Source organism: Pristiophorus japonicus, chromosome 4 (genome assembly GCF_044704955.1).
Source record: "Pristiophorus japonicus isolate sPriJap1 chromosome 4, sPriJap1.hap1, whole genome shotgun sequence".
Classification (NCBI taxonomy): domain Eukaryota; kingdom Metazoa; phylum Chordata; class Chondrichthyes; family Pristiophoridae; genus Pristiophorus; species Pristiophorus japonicus.
The window spans coordinates 215,602,373-215,624,742 of NC_091980.1; the positions used below are offsets into that span (position 1 = coordinate 215,602,373).

General features: G+C 45.1%; 1 protein-coding gene across 10 annotated transcripts in view; it reads right to left on the reverse strand.

Moving 5' to 3' along the window:
- ttc6 (tetratricopeptide repeat domain 6) overlaps nucleotides 1–22,370 on the reverse strand; it is a 630,178-nt gene that overhangs the window by 551,655 nt on the left and 56,153 nt on the right. For all 10 annotated transcript variants that reach the window (XM_070879081.1, XM_070879080.1, XM_070879076.1 and 7 more), the window contains one exon: nucleotides 9,565–10,600. In XM_070879081.1, the coding sequence (XP_070735182.1) occupies nucleotides 9,565–10,578 (1,014 nt within the window). In that variant the 5' untranslated portion in view covers nucleotides 10,579–10,600. The remainder of the gene's footprint in view (nucleotides 1–9,564; nucleotides 10,601–22,370) is intronic.

Consider the following 22,370-nt stretch of genomic DNA (forward strand, 5'->3'; position numbering starts at 1 on the left):
GTCCGGACGTGAATTGGGTCTGTAGTGGATCCGTTGGTAAGGATCACAGCCTGCATGTCATTGTGGAGCAGGCGGAGGATGGTGACGAACTGTTGGGGGCATCCAAAACGGAGGAGGACGCTCCATAGACCCTCGCGGTTGTCAGTGTCAAAGACCTTTGCAAGGGCGAAGAAGGCCATGTATAAGGACTGGTGCTATTCTCTGCATTTTTCCTGCAGCTGTCACGCTGCAAAAATCATGTCCGTTGTGCCCCGTAGGGGATGAAATCCACACTGTGACTCCGGGAGGAGCTCCTCAGCCACGGGGAGAAGACGGTTGAGGAGGACTCGAGCGACGACTTTCCCAGTCGCTGATAACAGGGGACTTGTCCCCTTTTTTAAAGATGGTCATGATCATGTTATCGCCCCAACCCTCTTCTCAATTTTCCTTGCTGCCATGCTCCACCTCACAGTCAACATGCTCCCCGCTGGAGTGGAACTAAACTACAGAACCAGTGGGAATCTGTTCAACCTTCACTGTCTTCAGGCCAGTTCCAAGACCACTCCAACCTCTGTCGTCGAGCTACAGTACGTGGATGATGCCTGCGTCTGTGCACATAGAGAGGCTGAACTCCAGGACATAGTCAACGTATTTACTGAGGCGTACGAAACATGGGCCTTGCGCTAAACATTCGTAAGTCAAAGATCCTCCACCAGCCTATCATCGCCGCACAGCACTGCCCTTCAGTCATCAAGATCCACGGTGCGGCCCTGGACAACGTGGACCATTTCTCATACCTCAGGAGCCCCTTATCAACAAGAGCAGACAGTGACGATGAGATCCAACACCGCCTCCAGCGCGCCGGTGCAGCCTTTGGCCGCCTGAGGAAAAGAGTGTTTGAAGATCAGTCCCTCAAAACTGTCACCAAGCTCATGGTCTACAGGGCCGTAGTAATACCTGCCCTCCTGTATGGCTCAGGGACATGGACCATGTACAGTAGACACCTCAAGTCGCTGGAAAAATACCACCAATGATGCCTCCGCAAGATCCTACAAATCCCCTGAAAGGACAGATGCACCAACATTAGCGTCATCAACTGGGCCAACATCCCCAGCATTGAAGCACTGACCACACTTGATCAGCTCCACTGGGCAGGTCACATCGTTTGCATGCCAGACACGAGACTCCCAAAGCAAGCGCTCTACTCGGAACTCCTTCAAATGAGCCAAAGGTGGGCAGAGGAAACGTTACAGGGGCAACCTCAAAGTCTCCCTGAAAAAGTGCAACATCCCCACTGACACCTGGGAGTCCCTGGCCAAAGATCGCCCTAAGTGGAGGAAGTGCATCTGGGAGGGCGCTGAGCACTTCGAGTCTCATCGCTGAGAGCATGCAGAAATCAAGCGCAGGCAGCGGAAAGAGAGTGCAGCAAACCTGTCCCACCCACCCTTTCCCTCAACGACTATCTGTCCCACCTGTGACAGGGACTGTGGCTCTCGTATTGGACTGTTCAGCCACCTAAGGACTCATTTTAAGAGTGGAAGCAAGTCTTCCTCGATTCCGAGTGACTGCCTATGAAGATGATGAAGTTCAACATCCGAGAGGTCCTCCTTAAACCTCTTGCATTAGCCATTCCTTCACAAGCAATAGACAAACTCAGTGCTCAGGGCCTAGCCACAAAACCTGCCCTTTAAGAAGGCCAAGGAGCCTCGTTATCAGTAAATGGGCATCAGCTGAATTTCACGACCTAATCGGCCACTCCATCCCCACACCACTGCAAAGAGCCCATTCCCGTCAGCAATAATGCACCGCTCCATTTTTTCAGCAAAATTGCTGAATTTCGCTCCAATGACCGCCCTCCATTGCGGCGATAATGCACCCAAAAAAGCAGCAGGTGCGCCTCATTTCGGGCAGTGGGCAATTTTCGGCCCCCAAAATTTTGCACAATTTGGTCCAGCCCAAGCAAGCAGCCAGTCAAAGAAATAAACGCAGCCATGGAAACAAACTTGGATCCTCCATTATTTTTAGTAAACAGAAAACACAGTAAATGTTCACACTGTGGATATCAGTAAGAAATATATAATTGAAAGCAACATGCATAATAACATTGCATATGCAACAGGATGATAATCAGGCCAAGGTATTTGTGTAAATCTGAATATTGAGGATCCAACAGTTTACTCCATTCCAAGATCTAGAGGGGAGGAGAGTGAAAAATGTGGGCTGTGGTGGATAACTAAATTCAATTAACTTAATGATGCTGTCGTTGAAACAGACTCTTCATGGTCTGTGGAGCTTGGCAATAAAACTAGTATTGGATTGTTTGAAAACTTTAAAAGGTAGAGCTACACATGTTCGCCTTAGGAGACAGCTATTTTTCTTTATATTTATAGCAGTCGGATGGCTAAGAACTGCAATTTCATCACTACAGCTGCTTCGCATTGATTCCAGTCTATTTTAACATGATTCCAGGTGTAAAGGAAACAGAAAAGTCAATCTCTACTGCAGTCAGATTTTAAAACTGCAAAAGCTGAACAGAACAAATCCAAAACATGTACTTTACACAGTCAGGCAAACACAATGGTAATTTTGTTCCCAAAAGAAATGTTCAGACTTGCTCAAGCAAACACGAAAAATTTAAATTGAGCTAAACTCTATTAAACAGAGACTAATATTTTTTCAATCTAATGATCAAGATTGGTTAGACTACTATTATGCAAACAGGCACTAAACCTGATCTTCATTTTAAGCAAAGCGTTGGTGCAGTGATCAAAAATGCTCAAATGAAACTCTCCCCGTCACAAACATGTGAAATAAAAGCTCCAAGTGGTAATTTAGTGCATCTGTACGGATTTTATTTTTGGAAAATTAGGTTTTCAACTGAACAAGTAATCCAGTCCCCTCCAATAAATTTGTCCAATTATTCTATAAACCCAGTAGCCTAAAGCTCAATTTGCATCTGAGCCCAACCCGACCAACGACCATGAATGTAAATCAGTTCAATAGTAATACTTTTCTGTTACTTAAACGCATGAACTACCACTTTGTTCCTCTCCCCATTTCCACTATCTAAAAATTAAATCTTTTAAAGCTTCAAAATTCACCTATTACTGATATGAGCACAGTGCTTCGCTGTGTGTTAAAACAAATATGTGGTACATTTTAACCCTTTTCTTCACCAGGTCCTTGTTTTATTTTTAACTCAAAACTCAATTTAATTTCGAGCAGCTGTTAAAATAATTTAAGTACTCTTGCCAATTTCCCTTCATTATGAAACTGGTACACAGAGCACCATCTCAATAAGACAGTTTCTGGGACCAACAGATAAAGCCAACTACAGGGCTGGAATTCAGCTCTTGGTATATTGGCAGCACCAGTACAAAGTGAACTTTCCTGGGTTTTAACATAGAAACATAGAAAATAGGTGCGGGAGTAGGCCATTCGGCCCATCGAGCTTGCACCGCCATTCAATAAGATCATGGCTGATCATTCCCTCAGTACCCCTTTCCTGTTTTCTCTCCATACCCCTTGATCTCTTTAGCCGTAAGGACCATATCGAACTCCCTCTTGAATATATCCAATGAACTGGCATCAACAACTCTCTGCAGCAGGGAATTCCACAGATTGACAACTCTCTGAGTGAAGAAGTTTCTCCTCATCTCAGTCCTAAGTGGCCTACCCCTTATCCTAAGACTATGTCCCCTGGTTCTGGACTTCCCCAACATCGGGAACATTCTTCCTGCATCTAACCTGTCCCGTCCCGTCAGAATTTTATAAGTTTCTATGAGATCCCCTCTCATCCTTCTAAACTCAAGTGAATAAAGGCCCAGTTGATCCAGTCTCTCCTCATATGTCAGTCCTGCCATCCCTGGAATCAGTCTGGTGAAGCTTCGCTGCATTCCCTCAATAGCAAGAACATCCTTCCTCAGATTAGGAGACCAAAACTGAACACAATATTCCAGATGAGGCCTCACCAAGGCCCTGTACAACTGCAGTAAGACCTCCCTGCTCCTATACTCAAATCCCCTAGCTGTGAAGACCAACATACCATTTGCCTTCTTCACCGCCTGCTGTACCTGCATGCCAACTTTCAATGACTGATGAACCATGACACCCAGGTCTCGTTGCACCTCCCCTTTTCTTAATCTGCCACCATTCAGATAATATTCTGCCTTTGTGTTTTTGCCCCCAAAATGGTTAACCTCACATTTATCCACATTATACTGCATCTGCCATGCATTTGCCCACTCACTTAACCTGTCCAAGTCACCCTGCAGCCTCTTAGCATCCTCCTCACAGCTCACACTGCCACCCAGTTTAGTGTCGTCTGCAAACTTGGAGGTATTACACTCAATTCCTTCATCTAAATCGTTAATGTATATTGTAAAGAGCTGGGGGCCCAGCACTGAGCCCTGCGGCACTCCACTAGTCACTGCCTGCCATTCTGAAAAGCACCTGTTTATCCCGACTCTCTGCTTCCTGTATGCCAACCAGTTCTCTATCCACGTCAGTACATTACCCCCAATACCATGTGCTTTGATTTTGCACGTCAATCTCTTGTGCGGGACTTTGACAAAAGCCTTTTGAAAGTCCAAATACACCACATCCACTGGTTCTCCCTTGTCCACTCTGCTAGTTACATCCTCAAAAAATTCCAGAAGATTCGTCAAGCATGATTTCCCTTTCATAAATCCATGCTGACTTGGACCGATTCTGTCACTGCTTTCCAAATGCGCTGCTATTTCATCCTTAATGATTGATTCCAACATTTTCCCCACCACTGATGTCAGGCTAACCGGTCTATAATTATCCATTTTCTCTCTCCCTCCTTTTTTAAAAAGTGGTGTTACATTAGCTGCCCTCCAGTCCATAGGAACTGATCCAGCGTCGATAGACTGTTTGAAAATGATCACCAATGCATCCACTATTTCCAGGGCCACTTCCTTAAGTACTCTGGGATGCAGACTATCAGGCCCCGGGGATTTATCGGCCTTCAATCCCATCAATTTCCCTAACACAATTTCCCACTTTATAAGCATATCCTTCAGTTCCTCCTTCTCGCTAGACCCACTGTCCCCCTAGTACATTCAGAAGTTTATTTGTGTCTTCTTTTGTGAAGACAGATCCGAAGTATTTGTTCAGTTGGTCTGCCATTTCTTTGTTCCCCGTTATAAATTCACCTGAATCTGACTGCAAGGGACTTACGTTTGTCTTCACTAATCTTTTTCTCTTCACATATTTATAGAAGCTTTTGCAGTCAGTTTTTATGTTCCCTGCAAGCTTCCTCTCGTACTCTATTTTCCCCTTCTTAATTAAACCCTTAGTCCTCCTCTGTTGAATTCTAAATTTCTCCCAGTCCTCAGGTTTGTTGCTTTTTCTAGCCAATTTATATACCTCTTCCTTGGTTTTAACACTATCCTTAATTTCCCTCGTTAGCCACGGTTGAGCCAACTTCACAGTTTTATTTTTACTCCAGACAGGGATGTATAATTGCTGAAGTTCATCCATGTGATCTTTAAATGTTTGCCATTGCTTCTCCACTGTCAACCCTTTAAGTATCCTTTGCCAGTCTATTCTCGTCAATTCACGCCTCATACCGTCGAAGTTACCTTTCCTTAAGTTCAGGACCCCAGTTTCAGAATTAACTGTGTCATTCTCCATCTTAAAAAGAATTCCACCATATTATGGTCACTCTTCCCCAAGGGGCCTCGTACAACAAGATTGCTAATTAGTCTCTTCTTATTACACATCACCCAGTCTAGGATGGCCAGCTCTCTGGTTGGTTCCTCGACATATTGGTCTAGAAAACCATCCCTAATACACTCCAGGAAATCCTCCTCCATCGCATTGCTACCAGTTTGGTTAGCCAATCAATACGTAGATTAAAGTCGCCCATGATAACTGCTGTACCTTTATTGCACACATCCCTTATTTCTTGTTTGATGCTGTCCCAAACCTCACTACTACTGTTTGGTGGTCTGTACACACAACTCCCACTAGCGTTTTCTGCCCTTTGGTATTCCGCAGCTCCACCCATACCGATTCCACATCATCCAGGCTAATGTCCCTCCTTACTATTACATTAATTTCCTCTCTAACCAGCCTCCTTTTCCTCTCTGTCTATCCTTCCTAAATGTTGAATATCCCTGGATGTTGAGTTCCCAGCCTTGGTCACCGTGGAGCCATGTCTCTGTGATGCCAATTACATCATATCCGTTAACTGCTATCTGCGCAGTTAATTCGTCCACCTTATTCCAAATACTTCGCGCATTGAGGCACAGAGCCTCAATGCGAGGAGTATTGGCCCCTCATTTAAGTACAGATGGGACACTCCCAACGCAATTTGAGTCACGTGCTGGGAGCGCAGAGATCAGAATTGACAAGGCAAGGTGGAAATGTGTGGTGCAGCTTATTAAAGTAGCACCTGCATTGCTTATTAGCATAATGGCTTGAAATTGGACATTTTCTGCTGGGAGGAGGCAGGACACTACTAATGTTCAAATGGCAGGTACACACCATGGCCCTGATTTTAATAGCACTGGAATGTTGCTGCTAGCCCCAAATGGGATGTTGCACTTCAAGAGTCCAGGGACGTGGAGGCTGTGTCGGCCTTAAAGGCAGAGCTCGTTTATAGCCCAACCCGAACCTGGCCAGGTCCACTGTTTGGCTAGGGCGGGGGGCGGTTATTTGGTGCCAGGAGGCTTTATTCTAGAGTGATTCTGAAGCTCCAGCATTGACGGCACTTAAAGATTTTATTTTAATGTTATCTCAACTGTGTAGCAAGTAGCACAACATATTTTAAAATCCAAAATCTAGTTTACCATTGAAGTGAACTAGGACAATCCAGTTTTATCCATAAAAACGGAGCTTCAAATAAGATGCATAAAATTATCTAATTTGTAAATGAGCTTAGAAACAGATAAAATACATTATTTGAATTCAAATATACTGTAGACACAAATGAATAATACCAAATCTGTATAAATAATCTCACTGCACTGAAAAATACTGCAAATGCATTGGATATCAACAGCTGCACTGCACAAATGCTATGCTTTTCTCCTGTAAAGACTCTCAAGCTGTGTATAAACTATCACATATCATTCTTCCCCTTTTACTGAATAGAATAGATATTCAAGCTTAATTGAATGAGATTTACTAATAAAGTTAACAAGCCTGTCAAATCTACCAGCTTCCCGGTCTGAAATATCATACTCAAACAGTTGTCAATAGCATGTTAATGAATTTGCAATTCATTCCCATGCCTCTAATATGGTAAAGCAATTGCAAGAAAATCAAAATACTGCAGATGCTGGAATCTGAAATAAAAACAGAAAATGCTGGAAACTCAGGAGGTCAGGCAACATCTGTGGAGAGAGAAACAGAGATAATGTTTCAGGTTGATAACCCTTCATCAGTTATGCACACGTGGTTGTCCAAGACACAAGTGTCCTGATGTTTCCACATGGCACTGATGTACAGGCAACAGGTCTCAACTGTCCCATAATTTTACGAGAGTTACTTTCTGTTTACTTGAAGTTTAGTTTCACCCTTGACTATTATGATTATGTTTTATATATATATATATCTATATAACTTAAGTTAAGTAGCCGCTTAACTACTATATAATTAAAAATGAAAGCGTAAACAAATAAAGCAAACACTTGGACCCGGATATTAATGGGGGCAGGTTATGTAAGTGGAGTTTATGACAGGAAACCCAGAAGTCCAGGTTCCTTGGCCAGAGGTCAGCCCGATTAACAGCCTTGGCTTCTGTTGGGCGGGAAGCATTCCAGAACAGGCCGCAGGACCAGATAGGTCTGATCCACGACCGCAGGGGGGTATTCTGATCCCAAGAGGGTCCGATTCCTGACCCTAGGGGCCTATGTATGAGAGATCTGATGGGGGTGAGCTTAGGGGCCCAGGGGAAAGCACTCCTGCTCCTCCTGGCCCATAAACAGTGCTGTGAAGGCATTTACCTTCTTCCTGAAGTTGTACTCGCCTCCCTTCAGCTGCCGAATTTCCCGAGGCTTGGGAAACGCTGCTTCCCACTGTACAACCTGTAAAACAGGTTAAATCAGAGGCTGCCAGTCTCATTCAAATATTTAAATTTCCAACCCATCTCCTGGGAGCGGGCAGGCTGTCCACTCCTTCTCCCACTTCTGTAAAACCCGGAAGTGGGCAGCTAGAGGCAGGGTTCACATTTTTTAAATGTTAACATCTGACCCGATCCCAATCCATCCATTCTTTTGTGCTAAAATTCCCCCCTACCTTCTATTCACCAGGCGCCACCGCTCCTTCCTCTGTGTCATCTGCAATGTCACCTTTCAGATTTTCTTTTTGTTTGTGTCAGTTTCACAATGCTCTTTATACTCACCGGGTCTGCTGTTCCATTCTCTCAATTTTATTACAGAGTTAGTTAATGTATTTTATTGGAGACATTATTGAATTTTAAGTGTATAACTTTCCATATGTCCTTCAATGTCATAACAGTGTCAACTATGGCTCTGTGGGCCATTCCTCGGACCCCGAGAAGATCTCCTTGAATCATTGCAGTCCTTGTCCTAAAGGGGCTCCCACGATGGTTGTAGATTTTTACCCAGTAGTGACCAAGGAACGATAATATTAGGTCCGTGCAGCAGAGCTGGTCTCCAGTCGTCTTGGTTAATCCTTGCCACTGGACCAAGACCTAGCTCTGTCAAGCCCGTGTGGTGGTTGGTGTGCAACGGCCACCACACATTAAAAAAATCCATGCACAGGCATCTTCTGCCCTTCAACATGTAGTTTGGGACCTAATATTAGGTCCTTCATTGAAACACCTGTGAACTCATCCCTTTTTGGCGTGGAAGCAAGTCATCCTCGATGCGAGGGACCGCCTATGATGATGATGCATGGATTGCACTCTCAGTGGGTTTATGTCCCACTCCAGGGACTTGAGCACAAAAATCTAGGCAGTGCTGTGGGAGTGCTGCACTGTTGGAGATACCGTTAAACCAAGGCTCCGTCTGCTCTCTCAAGTGGACATAAAAGATCCCATGGCACTATTTTCGAAGAAGCGCAGGGGAGTTATCCCTGGTGTCCTGGCCAATATTTATCCCTCAATCAACATAACAAAAAACAGATTATCTGGTTATTATCACATTGCTGTTTGTGGGAGCTTGCTTGTGCGCAAATTGGCTGCCGCGTTTCCTACACTGCAACAGTGACTACATTCCAAAAAGTACTTCATTGGCTGTAAAGTGCTTTGAGATGTCAGGTGGTCATGAAAAGCGCTATATAAATCCAAGTCTTTCTTTTCAAGTCTTTCATAATCTGTGTTGACAGTATCTTAATCAGTTACAGAAAGCTAAATAATTTTATTTTCCTCAAAATTCTGATGTCATTTAATCATATACAACATAAAGAATCAAATAACACTGTACCACATCTACAGTTTAGTTCAGTGCTTCAAAACCACAAAACTCATCACTTCTTTCATCTGCTGGTAAGTTGTAACAACAAACTCTACTGTAATTTTGGAAAACGACATCTTTCATGACATTCAACTTTCAGCTAATAGAATGTATCACTCTGTTATGGTTCACCTACCTCTCTTTTACTGCTATGACTGTAGCCAAACACTCTCTCCAAGAGTCCTTTGATCTTCTGGTCTGAAGCAGACGGGGAGGTGATGTGGCTAGCAGACCGCAGTGAAGCAATGATTTCATCAACAGATTTTTCCTTGGCTATAAATGTTTGCTGTGGTGCGGTCAGAGACTGCTCTGGCTTGCTCAGTTGGAAGTTTCTTTCATATATTTTTGGGGCGTCTGGCATTGCTAGATATTTAGCCTCTTCCAACAGTTCTGAAGCAGACCTCACACCTTGAGAATGAATGGAATGAGCACTATCTTCTTTATCAAGTGGGACACCAGTATCATCTGATGCTATTTGTTTAGTCGAAGAAGGGGATTTGTTGAGACTTTTATTTTTATTTGTCATATTTTGTTTGGTTGCATTTGGAGAGAGGGTGTCACTTGTTCCTTCGCTTTTACTGCTAGTTTTAACATTACGAGTATGCAAACTTTGGCTTGAAGCAGAAACTTTATCCTTCTTTTCAGTAACAGAAGTAGGTGTTTGCGGTCCAAAAGACTTCAACGTACCAAAGTGTTTTAAAGAATTAGGCCGCTTTGTCAGAGATAAACCTGTAGCAGTACCAGCAATTGGAGCTATTGCTGATTTGAAAACAGCCTGTTTTCTACCATATAGCGCTTGCAGTTCTGTGCCTCCCACCAATTTTTTTGTACTAGTTTTATGTCCCTGACCAACAACTATTCTCTTCTTGTTTTTCCGAGGGTTTGCTTTAGCCGCTTGAATCAGTACCCGAGAGTTACCTTCAACATTATTTTTTGAAATCTTGCTTATTTGGGTATCTTCAGATATTTGGACAGGACTGTTAGTTGTCTGATTAAACTTTTCTTGTACAGGATTTCCTGCTGTTGAGAGCACAGTATTCAATGTCTGTCTGAAATGGAGAAAGTCTGGTTGTGACTTCTTATGTAAACTGTCCAGCTCTTGTATTTCCTCGGAGTCATGTGAAACCAAATACTTCTGTGTCCCAGACATTTCAGGCGTTTATGTTATAGATCTGTGGGGATAGAAGCCATACATTTAATTCTGCACTGTACACAATTTGTCTACATTATTTGTGCACCTGTAAGACACTGACATAATGAATATACGACAACTTCAAAATTAAACTAGATACACAAACCTAGATAAACGTCAGTTATCGCCTTTAGCTGTTCGTATTCTGTAAATTACAGTTACTTCCACACAAATATAGGTTATTTCAGCAAATTGAAGAAAAAATTACAAGAATTTTTCGGAAGTAATTTTGAATGTAGCATGTAACTACCCCTTGCATAATATTTCAGGCCACCTTCATTTAATTTCAATCATCGGTTAGATACCATGAAGTCAACTGACGAAACAAGAAACAGGAATCCATTGTGTGTTCTTTTTCTGAAATTAATTAGACCCACATTTTTTTTTTAAATGCTTAAATTTCTCTTTACTTAAAAATTATGTTCAAACATGTCAAGGAGTTGATGATATCTGTTCAAGTTGCTATTTAAACTTGGTTTGAAAGTGGATATTAAACCTATTGAAATGGTTGAAGTCTTTTTATTTATTTGGGTGCAGATGCAAATAGTAAACTAGCCAACCTTAGTTAAACTAGGGCCGGAATCTTTACCGAAGAGATGGGGCGGGTGCATGCGGGCCGGGTAGCAGGTCGCCATCCCGAATGTTTTTATAAACAGCGTGTTCTGCACTGCGTGTTTAACTCAATTACATCAATTGAAACAGTGATGTGGGTTTCCCGGCCCAATTAAATGGAGCGGGTCTTCTGACATCACCGATAACCCATTTTCAGCTCAGATATTTAAAGGAGCCATGCACAAATCCCAGTTGAAGACTGTTGGAGGAATCATAAAGGTGGTTGGGAGAGGTGGCAATTGCTCAAATATCGCAGAGATTTGTGTGGGTCCAAGCAGACACAGTGACAGAAGGTTACACCAAGATTCTCTAATGCCTCCTTGGAAGTCCTGGTCCAGAGAGTCAGAGCACACAAGGATGGGTGCAAAATAGCAACCAGAGAGACACCAAGAGGGCATGGCTGGAGATCGCAGAGGAGATCAGCAGTAGAGATGTAGCAAGACATTTGGAAAAGCATAACTCAGTCAGGCAGAGTCAGCATGGATTTATGAAGGGGAAGTCATGTTTGACAAATTTGCTGGAATTCTTTGAGGATGTAACGAACAGGGTGGATAAAGGGGAACCAGTGGATGTGGTGTATTTGGACTTCCAGAAGGCATTTGACAAAGTGCCACATAAAAGGTTACTGCACAAGATAAAAGTTCACGGGGTTGGGGGTAATATATTAGCATGGATAGAGGATTGGCTAACTAACAGAAAACAGAGAGTCGGGATAAATGGTTCATTCTCTGGTTGACAGTCAGTAACTAGTGGGATGCCGCAGGGATCAGTGCTGGGACCCCAACTATTTACAATCTATATTAACGACTTGGAAGAAGGGACCGAGTGTAACGTAGCCAAGTTTGCTGATGATACAAAGATGGGAGGAAAAGCAATGTATGAGGAGGACACAAAAAATCTGCAAAAGGACATAGACGGGCTAAGTGAGTGGGCAAAAATTTGGCAGATGGAGTATAATGTTAGAAAGTGCGAGGTCATGCACATTGGCAGAAAAAAATCAAAGAGAAAGTTATTATTTAAATGGAGAAAGATTGCAAAGTGCTGCAGTACAGCGGAATCTGGGGGTACTTGTGCATGAAACACAAAAGGTAAGTATGCAGGTACAGCAAGTGATCAGGAAGGCCAATGGAATCTTGGCCTTTATTGCAAAGGGGATGGAGTATAAAAGCATGGAAGACTTGCTACAGTTATACAGGATATTGGTGAGGCCACACCTGGAATACTGCGTATAGTTTTGGTTTCCATATTTACGAAAGGATATACTTGCTTTGGAGGCAGTTCAGAGAAAGTTCACTAGGTTGATTCCGGAGAGGAGGGCGTTGACCTATGAGGAAAGGTTGAGTAGGTTGGGCCTCTACTCATTGGAATTTAGAAGATCGAGAGGTGATCTTATCGAAACGTATAAGATTATGAGGGGGCTTAACAAGGTGGATGCAGAGAGAATGTTTCCACTGATGGGGGAGACTAGAACTAGGGGGCAAAATCTTAGAATAAGGGGCCGCCCATTTAAAACTAAGATGAGGAGAAATTTATTTTCTCAGAGGGTTGTGGATCTGCGAAATTCGCTGCCTCAGAGAGATGTGGAAGCTGGGACATTGAATAAATTTCAAACAGAGATAGACAGTTTCTTAACCGATAAGGGAAAAAGGAGTTATGGGGAGCGGGCGGGGAAGTGGACCTGAGTCCATGATCGGATCAGCCATGATCGTATTAAATGGTAGAACAGGCTCGAGGGGCTGTTTGGCCTACGCCTGCTTCTATTTCTTATTATGTTCCTAATATTAGGTCCCAAACTACATGCTGAAGGACAAAAGATGCCTGTGCATGGATTTTTTTAACATGTGGTGACCTGCGCCATCCAATTGACTCTGTAACATCAAGTCATGGATCAAAACCATCCTGCTCAGCTCCACCAGTCATTGATCACCATAGCCATTGATTCCGTCCTCGCCACCAGCTGCTTGCTCAAAGTGAAAGCCACAGAGCACAACTTCAATGTCCTGCAAAACCTGAGTTCAGCTTCAAATTCACATCGCAGCCATTGGCAAAATCCACTATTTCCACCTCAGCTTGGCTCAGTGGTAGCAGTCTCACCTTGTGGATTCAAGCCCCACTCCAGGAAATGAACACATAATCGACACTTCAGCACAATAGTAAAGGAGTTCTCCTTTGCCTTTCAGGTGAAACATTAAACAGAGACCCCTGTTAGGTGGACATAAAAGATCCCACAGTACTATTTGAAGAGGAACCTAGGAGTTCTCCCTTTAAGCTGGCCAACATGTATCTTTCAACCAACACCAACAAAGTAGATTAAGTGACCATTTATCTCATAGCTGTTTGGGGAACCTTACTTTAAACAAATTGCTGTCAGGTTTATCTACATAGCAACAGTAACTACACTTAAAAATTAATTCATTGCCTATGAAGCATTTTAGTAATATTGCCTACTGCCATCCAAACCTCACTCCCAATGCCGCGGTTCCAGGTTGATATCTTCAATGTTCTTGCCAGTCTCATAAACTCCACCCTACACAACCTCCCATCCACCCAGAACTCCAGTACCTGTATTTTTTCCTATGCCAGAACAATGAAATTATTGAGATGGCCTCATGCTTTTACCAAATATCATCACAATGGAAGTGTGAGGTAATACATTTTGGAAAAGAAAAAGGAATGGGAGTACACCCTTATTAGAAAGATGGGCTGAATGGCCTCCTCTGTAAATTTCTATGATTCTATAATACTGAAGGGTATGGATGAACAAAGGCACCTAGGGATTGAAATATATAATTTCCTGAATTTATAATGCAGATATAGGCATAAAAAAAGCCAATAGAATATTGGGTTTTCCAAATGGTAGCATAGAATACAAGAATAAAGGAGTAATAATAAATGTATACAAAATATTGGCCAGATAGAGTACAATGGCAGTTCAGGTCACTCAATTATAGAAAGGACATAAAAACCAGAGCAAGTGTTCAATGTAGATACACCAAGATGGTGCCAGGGATAGGAAACTATAGTTGCGAAGAGAGACTTCAGATACTGCGACTATTTCTACTGAAGTAGAGAATGCTAAGAGGAAATTTATTAGAGCTTTTAAAATTTTGAAAGGTTTTAATAGAATGAATAGGGAAAGATTATTTCATCTGATTGAGGAATAAGTGATGCAGGCTCAGCAATTTACAGTTATCACTAAGAGTGAGGAGAGAAACATAGAAACATAGAAAACATAGAAAATAGGTGCAGGAGTAGGCCATTCGGCCCTTCTAGCCTGCACCGCCATTCAATGAGTTCATGGCTGAACATTCAACTTCAGTACCCCATTCCTGCTTTCTCGCCATACCCCTTGATCCCCCTAGTAGTAAGGACCTCATCTAACTCCTTTTTGAATATATTTAGTGAATTGGCCTCAACAACTTTCTGTGGCAGAGAATTCCACAGGTTCACCACTCTCTGGGTGAAGAAGTTCCTCCGCATCTCGGTCCTAAATGGCTTACCCCTTATCCTTAGACTGTGACCTCTGGTTCTGGACTTCCCCAACATTGGGAACATTCTTCCTGCATCTAACCTGTCTAACCCCGTCAGAATTTTAAATGTTTCTATGAGGTCCCCTCTCATTCTTCTGAACTCCAGTGAATACAAGCCCAGTTGATCCAGTCTTTCTTGATAGGTCAGTCCCGCCATCCCGGGAATCAGTCTGGTGAACCTTCGCTGCACTCCCTCAATAGCAAGAATGTCCTTCCTCAGGTTAGGAGACCAAAACTGTACACAATACTCCAGGTGTGGCCTCACCAATGCCCTGTACAACTGTAGCAACACCTCCCTGCCCCTGTACTCAAATCCCCTTGCTATGAAGGCCAACATGCCATTTGCTTTCTTAACCGCCTGCTGCACCTGCATGCCAACCTTCAATGACTGATGTACCATGACACCCAAGTCTCTTTGCACCTCCCCTTTTCCTAATCTGTCACCATTCAGATAATAGTCTGTCTCTCTGTTTTTACCACCAAAGTGGATAACCTCACATTTATCCACATTATACTTCATCTGCCATGCATTTGCCCACTCACCTAACCTATCCAAGTCGCTCTGCAGCCTCACAGCATCCTCCTCGCAGCTCACACTGCCACCCAACTTAGTGTCATCCGCAAATTTGGAGATACTACATTTAATCCCCTCATCTAAATCATTAAAGTTAGGAGAAATTTCTTTACACAGAAATTTTTTTGAGCACAAAATTCTTTGACATAGGAAGTGGTTGGGACAGACATTCTTGTATCTTTTAAGGGAAATTTGGATGAAAAATTTGAAGCAGGGAAAGATACAATTCTATGGAGAGAGTGCAGAACAGTGGGATGAGTTTTTGATTACTCTGGCAAAGAGTGGGCACAGACATAATGGGCCCAAATTTGCCCAGGAGTTGCTCAGTTTTTTTTGGAGCAACTTGATTTTTCTGGAATATCTTAAAAATCCCCATTCTGTACATTTAATTTGCGCCAGTGTAAGTGAGCTAGTTGGGATTTTTTTTCAGTTTTTTTTTCCAAAAGGGGGCGTTATCAGCCACCTACGCCCGTTTTGGCCATTTAAGCCAGTTTGGACAGCTTATAGTTGCTCCAAACTAGCTTAGGCACAGAAAAGCCTTGCGGAGAGTTAAGAAATCAGCGCAGGTAGGTACTTAATGACTTGACTAAAGAATGTAAACAGGATCAAACAGCTAGACAGGACTGACAAACTTCGCAAAGTTAATTTACTATACAATAGAAGCAGTCATGGAAGCTTAAACTACAAAAATAAAAGAAGTAAAGAGACAAAACATATTAACATAATTTTTTCAAAATATCAAAATAAAAAATAGAAGTACCTCCTACTCGTAGGAAAGTATTTTCATCAACAGGGTTAAGGAAAGTCTTGAGTAAGCTCATTAAAATTACTGGCTACACAGTAATCACACCCTCCACACCCCTCCCCCTCCATCATCAAAACTCTCCTCTTTCCCCCGCCCCCCACATCAAAATTCTCCTCCCCCACTCCCCCTCCCCCGCCCCGGATTAGAAGTTTCCCCCCACCAACCTGTTTCTTGTAGCCCTCAGCGCAGGAAGGCTGCGGCCAGCCTGTGCAGCAGGCCACTCGGTCCGGGATAGGGTGGGACACGTTGGGCCCCACGCTGCAGGCACGCATCATCACAATCATGGGAGGAGCTACTGCACATCCATGAATGCTGCAACGCGCATGCGTAATGCTGCCGGCACTGTTACAGACGCTGGGCCCTAGCCCCGCCCCCCTGCCGGCTCTGTTTCAGCAGCACGGCCCGAGCTCCGCTCCCCAACTGTGCTCGCCACGCCACACCCAGGCCTAGGACAGTCCACGGAGCTACATTAGCGGCGCTGTTTTGGGAGCAGAAAGTCGCCGCACCTCAAGTAAGTGCCCCGTTTTAACCGGACGGCCAAATTTGGGCCCATAGAACTGAATGGATTTCCTTGAATGTGGGGGTTGACTTACGAAGAAAGGTTGAGGTTGGGCCTCTACTCATTGGAATTCAGAAGAATGAGAGGTGATCTTATCGAAATATTTAAGATTATGAGGGGGCTTTACAAGGTGGATGAAAAGAGGATGTTTCCACTGATAGGGGAGACTGGAACTAGAGGGCATTATCTTAGAATAACGGGCCACCCATTTAAAACTGAGGTGAGGATAAATTTCTTCTCTCAAGAGGGTTGTAAATCTGTGGAATTCGCTGCCTCAGAGAGTTGTGGAATCCGGGGCATTGAATATATTTAAGGCAGAGATAGACAGCTTCTTAATTGATAAGGCATTAAGGGGTTATGGGGAGCAGGCAGGGAAGTGAACCCTAGTCCATGATTGGATCAACCTTGATCGTATTAAATGGCGGAGCAGGCACGAGAGGCTGTATGGCCTACTCCTGCTCCTATGTCTTATGTTCTTATGTGGTAAGGCGGTCCTGGATCCAGTGCCGGAAAGATTTAATGATCTCATGAGGTCAGAAAAAGTGCATGCAATGCCACATTCAACTACATCCTGATGTGCATGTCACCCCAACCCCATCATTCTGCCTTCCCAAGCCTACTCGTGCACATCAATCCTCACACCAAGCTATCTTGCAAGATGCATCCATTCCTCACTCTCTATGCACCTACTCATATCCCCATCTGACTAACCTGACACTCACCCTTGTCCTAATGCAATCGTAGGAAGTAACGCCACAGAAGGAGGCCATTTGGCAATGTCAAGCCATTCCCTCATACTCACCCTCGACAGATGTAGCCCATCTATTCCTTACACTCATTCTATCACTCTCACTCAAAATGTTCTCCTTTCCCTCCTTGCAGGAGAGCCTAGAATAACAGGGAGAGGACACAACCCGGACGTGGCCCTCCAATGTACACCAACTTGACTCCAGCAAAGGAGGAAGCACTGCAAATCACTGGAGTTGCAGAGCTGCTGGCAGTGGGAGATGGAGAGAGGTGACCTCCCAGAAACCTGGTGAGCGAATTAAATATCATACATCTGTAAAGTCCTGTCCCTGCAGTACAGACTCACACAAGGCACATGCTGAAGTCAAGGTCACTCTGGACCTGCACCTTTATTACACAGCTCTCGAATGCCACACTTGCCTGAGACCTGTCTTTATATATCTGTGTAGAACAGGTATCCAGTGTCTCCTGCAAGTGCAGCCCTGGTGGTAAGGTATGCTTGTGTTTACAGGTCATATCTAGTTACAGTCATGTATAGCATGGTAAGATACAGCTATGTACAGTAGTGTGAGATACATGATATCACCTTCCCCCAAGGTCTTATTGTCTTTATAGGTTCGGTCTCTCAGGTGGGCTATGCTCTCGCGTGGAGCGTCTTAGTTGTGGTTCAGTTGTTTGCCTTGGTGCCTGTTTTTCTTTGGGTGTGATTGTTGGTATCTCGCCTGGGCTGTCTGTTTCGTTAGTATGATTGTTGGTGTCTCGCCTGGGCTGTCTGTTGAGATTGCCCTTTCCTCAGGTTGTTCCCTCTGTCTCTCCACCAGGTGTGGTGTGAATTCCACATTGTAGTCTGCCTCTGGTTCAGCAGTGTTGTTGGTGAATCTACTTTTGACTTGGTCTACATGCCTCCGGCAGGTTTGGCCATTGTCCATTTGTACCACCAGTAACCTGTTTCCTTCCTTGCCTGTTACTGTCCCTGCAAGCCATTTGGGACCCCTGCCATAGTTTAGCACAAACACTTTGTTCCCTATCTCATTCCACCTCCCCCTCAAATTTCGGTCATGGTACTCAGTTAGCTTACGGCGCTTTGCCTCAACGATTTCATGCATGTCTGGGAGGATTAATGAAAGCTTTGTCTTTAAGGTTCTTTTCATCAATAGTTGCGGAGGGGGATCCCCAGTCAATGAATGCGGCAAGATCTGTATGCCAGCAACAGTCGCGACAGGCGGCCCTGCAGCGTGGGACCTTGGATTTTAAGCATGCCTTGTTTAATGATCTGCACTGCTCGCTCCGCCTGGTCGTTGGAGGCCGGCTTGAACGGTGCCGTCTTAACGTGATTTATGCCGTGGTCAACTATAAAATCTTGGAATTCTGCGCTGGTGAAGCACGGACCATTATCACTGATCAATATGTCAGGAATTCCGTGCATTGCAAACATAGTTCCAAGGCTTTCCACAGTGGTGGAGGTGGTGCTCGAGTTTAAAATGGTGCATTCGATCCACTTTGAAAATGCATCTACAACTACGAGGAACATTTTGCCCATGAATGGGCCTGCATAGTCTACGTGCACCCGCGACCACGGTTTGGTGGACCAGGGCCAGGGGCTCAGGGGGGCCTCCCTGGGGGCATTACTGAGTTGGGCACAAATGGTGCACCGTCGGACGCAGAGCTCCAAGTCCGCGTCAATGCCAGGCCACCAGACGTGGGATCTGGCTATGGCCTTCATGAAAACGATCCCCGGGTGCTCGCGGTGGAGCTCCCGGACAAATGCCTCTCTGCCTTGCAGAGGCATAACTACTCGGCTGCCCCATATCAGGCAGTCTGCTTGTAGTGACAGCTCATGCATGCGCCTATGGAAAGGTTTGATCTCCTCGGGGCAGGCATCACGAGCCTCTGCCCAGTCACCAGTTAAGAAACATTTTTTTACTAAGGATAACGTGGGTCACTGGTCGTCCAGGCTCTGATTTGGCGAGCCGTCATGGCCAAACCTGTGGACTCAAAGGCATTGATTGCCATGACTATCTCACAGTCCTGTTCATCAGACCCTTCCGTGGTCGCCAGGGGTAGCCTGCTAAGCGCGTCGGCACAGTTGTTTGTGCCTGGTCTGTGCCTTATGGTGTAGTCGTAAGACGCCAGCATGAGTGCCCACCGTTGAATGCGCGCTGAGGCGTTGGCGTTTATTGCCTTGCTCTCGGATAGTAGGGACGTGAGGGGCCTGTGGTCAGTTTCTAACGCGAACTTGGTCCCGAAAAGGTATTGGTGCATCTTTTTGACACCGTACACGCACGCGAGTGCCTCCTTCTCCACCATACCGTACCCACGCTCGGCCCGTGAAAGTGACCTGGAGGCATAAGCTATGGATTGTAATTTACCCGCACTATTGACATGTTGTAAAACGCACCCGACCCCGTACGCTGACGGATCACATGCAAGAACTAGCTTTTTACCTGGATCAAAAAAAAACACTGTTGGAACATAGAAGGTTGCGTGTCTTATTGAAGGCGCGTTCCTGGGCGTCCCCCCAAAACCAATCGCACCCCTTTCTGAGTAGCACGTGGAGAGGCTCCAGCAGCGTGCTCAAGTTCTGCATAAAGTTCCCAAAGTAATTGAGTAGCCCGAGAAAGGCGCGCAGTTCCGAGACATTCCGGGGCCTGGATGCCAGACGAATTGCTTCGGTTTTGGACTCTGTTGGGCGGATTCCATCAGCGGCAATCCTTCTGCCCAAAAATTCAACCTCGGGAAACAGACACTTGGATTTCTTAACTCTTAAGCCTACCCGATCCAACCGCTTTAGTACTTCCTCCAAATTGCGGAGATGGGAGTTGGTGTCCCTGCCCGTGATAAGTATATCGTCTTGAAATACAACCGTCCCCGGGATGGACTTGAGCAGGCTCTCCATGTTGCACTGGAATATAGCAGCTGCCGACCTGATGCCAAATGGGCATCGATTGTACATGAAAAGGCCTCGATGTGTGTTGATGGCGGTGAGTAGCTTAGACTCTTCGGTCAGTTCTTGCCTCATATACGCAGATGTGAGATCTAGTTTCGAGAAAAGTTTTCCTCCAGCCAATGTGGCAAATAGGTCCTCCGCTCTGGGCAGCGGGTATTGGTCCTGTAGGGAGACTCTGTTTATGGTAGATTTGTAGTCCCCACAGATTCGTACGGATCCATCAGGCTTCATGACTGGGACGATGGGACTTGCCCAGTCGCTAAATTCCACGGGTGAGATAATGCCTTCCCGCAGAAGCCTGTCCAGTTCATGTTCAATCTTTTCCCTCATTACATAGGGCACAGCTCTAGCCTTGTGATGGACCGGTCTAGCATCCTGTGTGATGTAGATTTTGACGTAAGCCCCTTTGAAGGTGCCCACACCTGGCTGAAAGAGATGTTCAAATCGACTTAGAACTGTTGAGCAGGAGGTCCGTTCCTCTGACGACATGGCATGAACATCATCCCATTTCCAGTTTAGTTTTGCCAGCCAGCTTCTCCCCAGTAGTGCTGGGAGATCTCCGGGGACAATCCACAGGGGAAGTTGGTTCACTGTCCCTTTGTGTGTGACTGAGAGCATGGCGCTGCCAAGGACTGGGACGATTTATTTGGTATAAGTCCTTAGTTTGGTGTCGACCCTTGTGAGTTTTGGTCTGTTGCTTTTGTGCGGCCACAGCTGTTCAAATTGTTGAGCGTCATGAGAGATTGACTCGCTCACGTATCCAGCTCCATGTTGACGGGTATCCCGTTGAGTAGGACCCTCATCATTATTGGAGGCGTCTTGTTGTAAGAGCAGTGGCCATTGATCGTGTTGACCCGCTGTACCTCGGTATCCTGGGTACTGTCCCCACCGTCTTCTAGTCCGCTTTCCGACCCTTCCGATTCGTATACCAGCCGAGCTGCCGTTTTTCTGCATATGCGGGCCAGATGCCCTGTATAGTTGCAGTTTCTGCAAACAGCATGCTGAAATCGATACCCCCTTGATGAATGCCTTCCCCCACATCTCCAGCACAGACCGCTTCCATTGTTTCCGAAGGATGAGCTGCGTTTGGCTGATCTCTCTTGAGCTTCTCTCAGTTTGTAGTTGATTGCTCACATTGTGAGTTGATGAGATGTGAACGGCCGTTCATGTGGCCCTTGATGGCTTCTGGTGCCACTGCCTGCTGTTGAGGGCCTGCTCTCCTGCCTTTGTCTGTGTGTGGGGGTAGCGGCTTGTTTCACGCTGTGGACCCCTTGTTCCGATGTTTCGTTCGTTGTCGTACCCGCAGTGTAGATCAACCTCGTTTCTTCTTCTCCTGCCAAGAATGTCTGTGCAACCAGTGCTGCTGCCTCTAGGGTCAAGTTCTTGGTCTCTATGAGCTTTCGGAATATGCCTGCGTGGCCTATTCCTTCAATAAAAATGTCTCTCAGTACTTCTCTCCTTAGTTCATCGGAGAACTCTCATAAGCTAGCCAACCTCCAAAGTTCCGCCACGAAGCCGGGTATGCTCTGGCCCACACAGCGTCTGTAGTTGTAGAACCTGTGTCTGGCCATGTGTAGGTTGCTCGCTGGCTTCAGGTGGTCTCTTACCAGTGTGCTCAACTCTTCAAATGACTTGCTTGCTGGTTTCTCGGGTGCCAGCAGGTCCTTCATTAAGGCGTATGTTTTCGAGCCACAGCTGGTCAAGAGATGGGCTCTTCTCTTGTATGCCTTATCGTCGCCTAACCAGTCTTTGGTTACAAAGCTTTGCTGGAGCCTTTCTATAAAGTCCTCCCAATTATCTCCAGCATTGTATTTTTCATCTGAGCCGTTGGTCGCCATTCTGTGGATTCTGTAATCCCGTAACTCGTCGCCACTGTAAAGTCCTGTCCCTGCAGTACAGACTCACACGAGGCACATGCTGAAGTCAAGGTCACTCTGGACCTGCACCTTTATTACACAGTTCTCGAATGCCACACT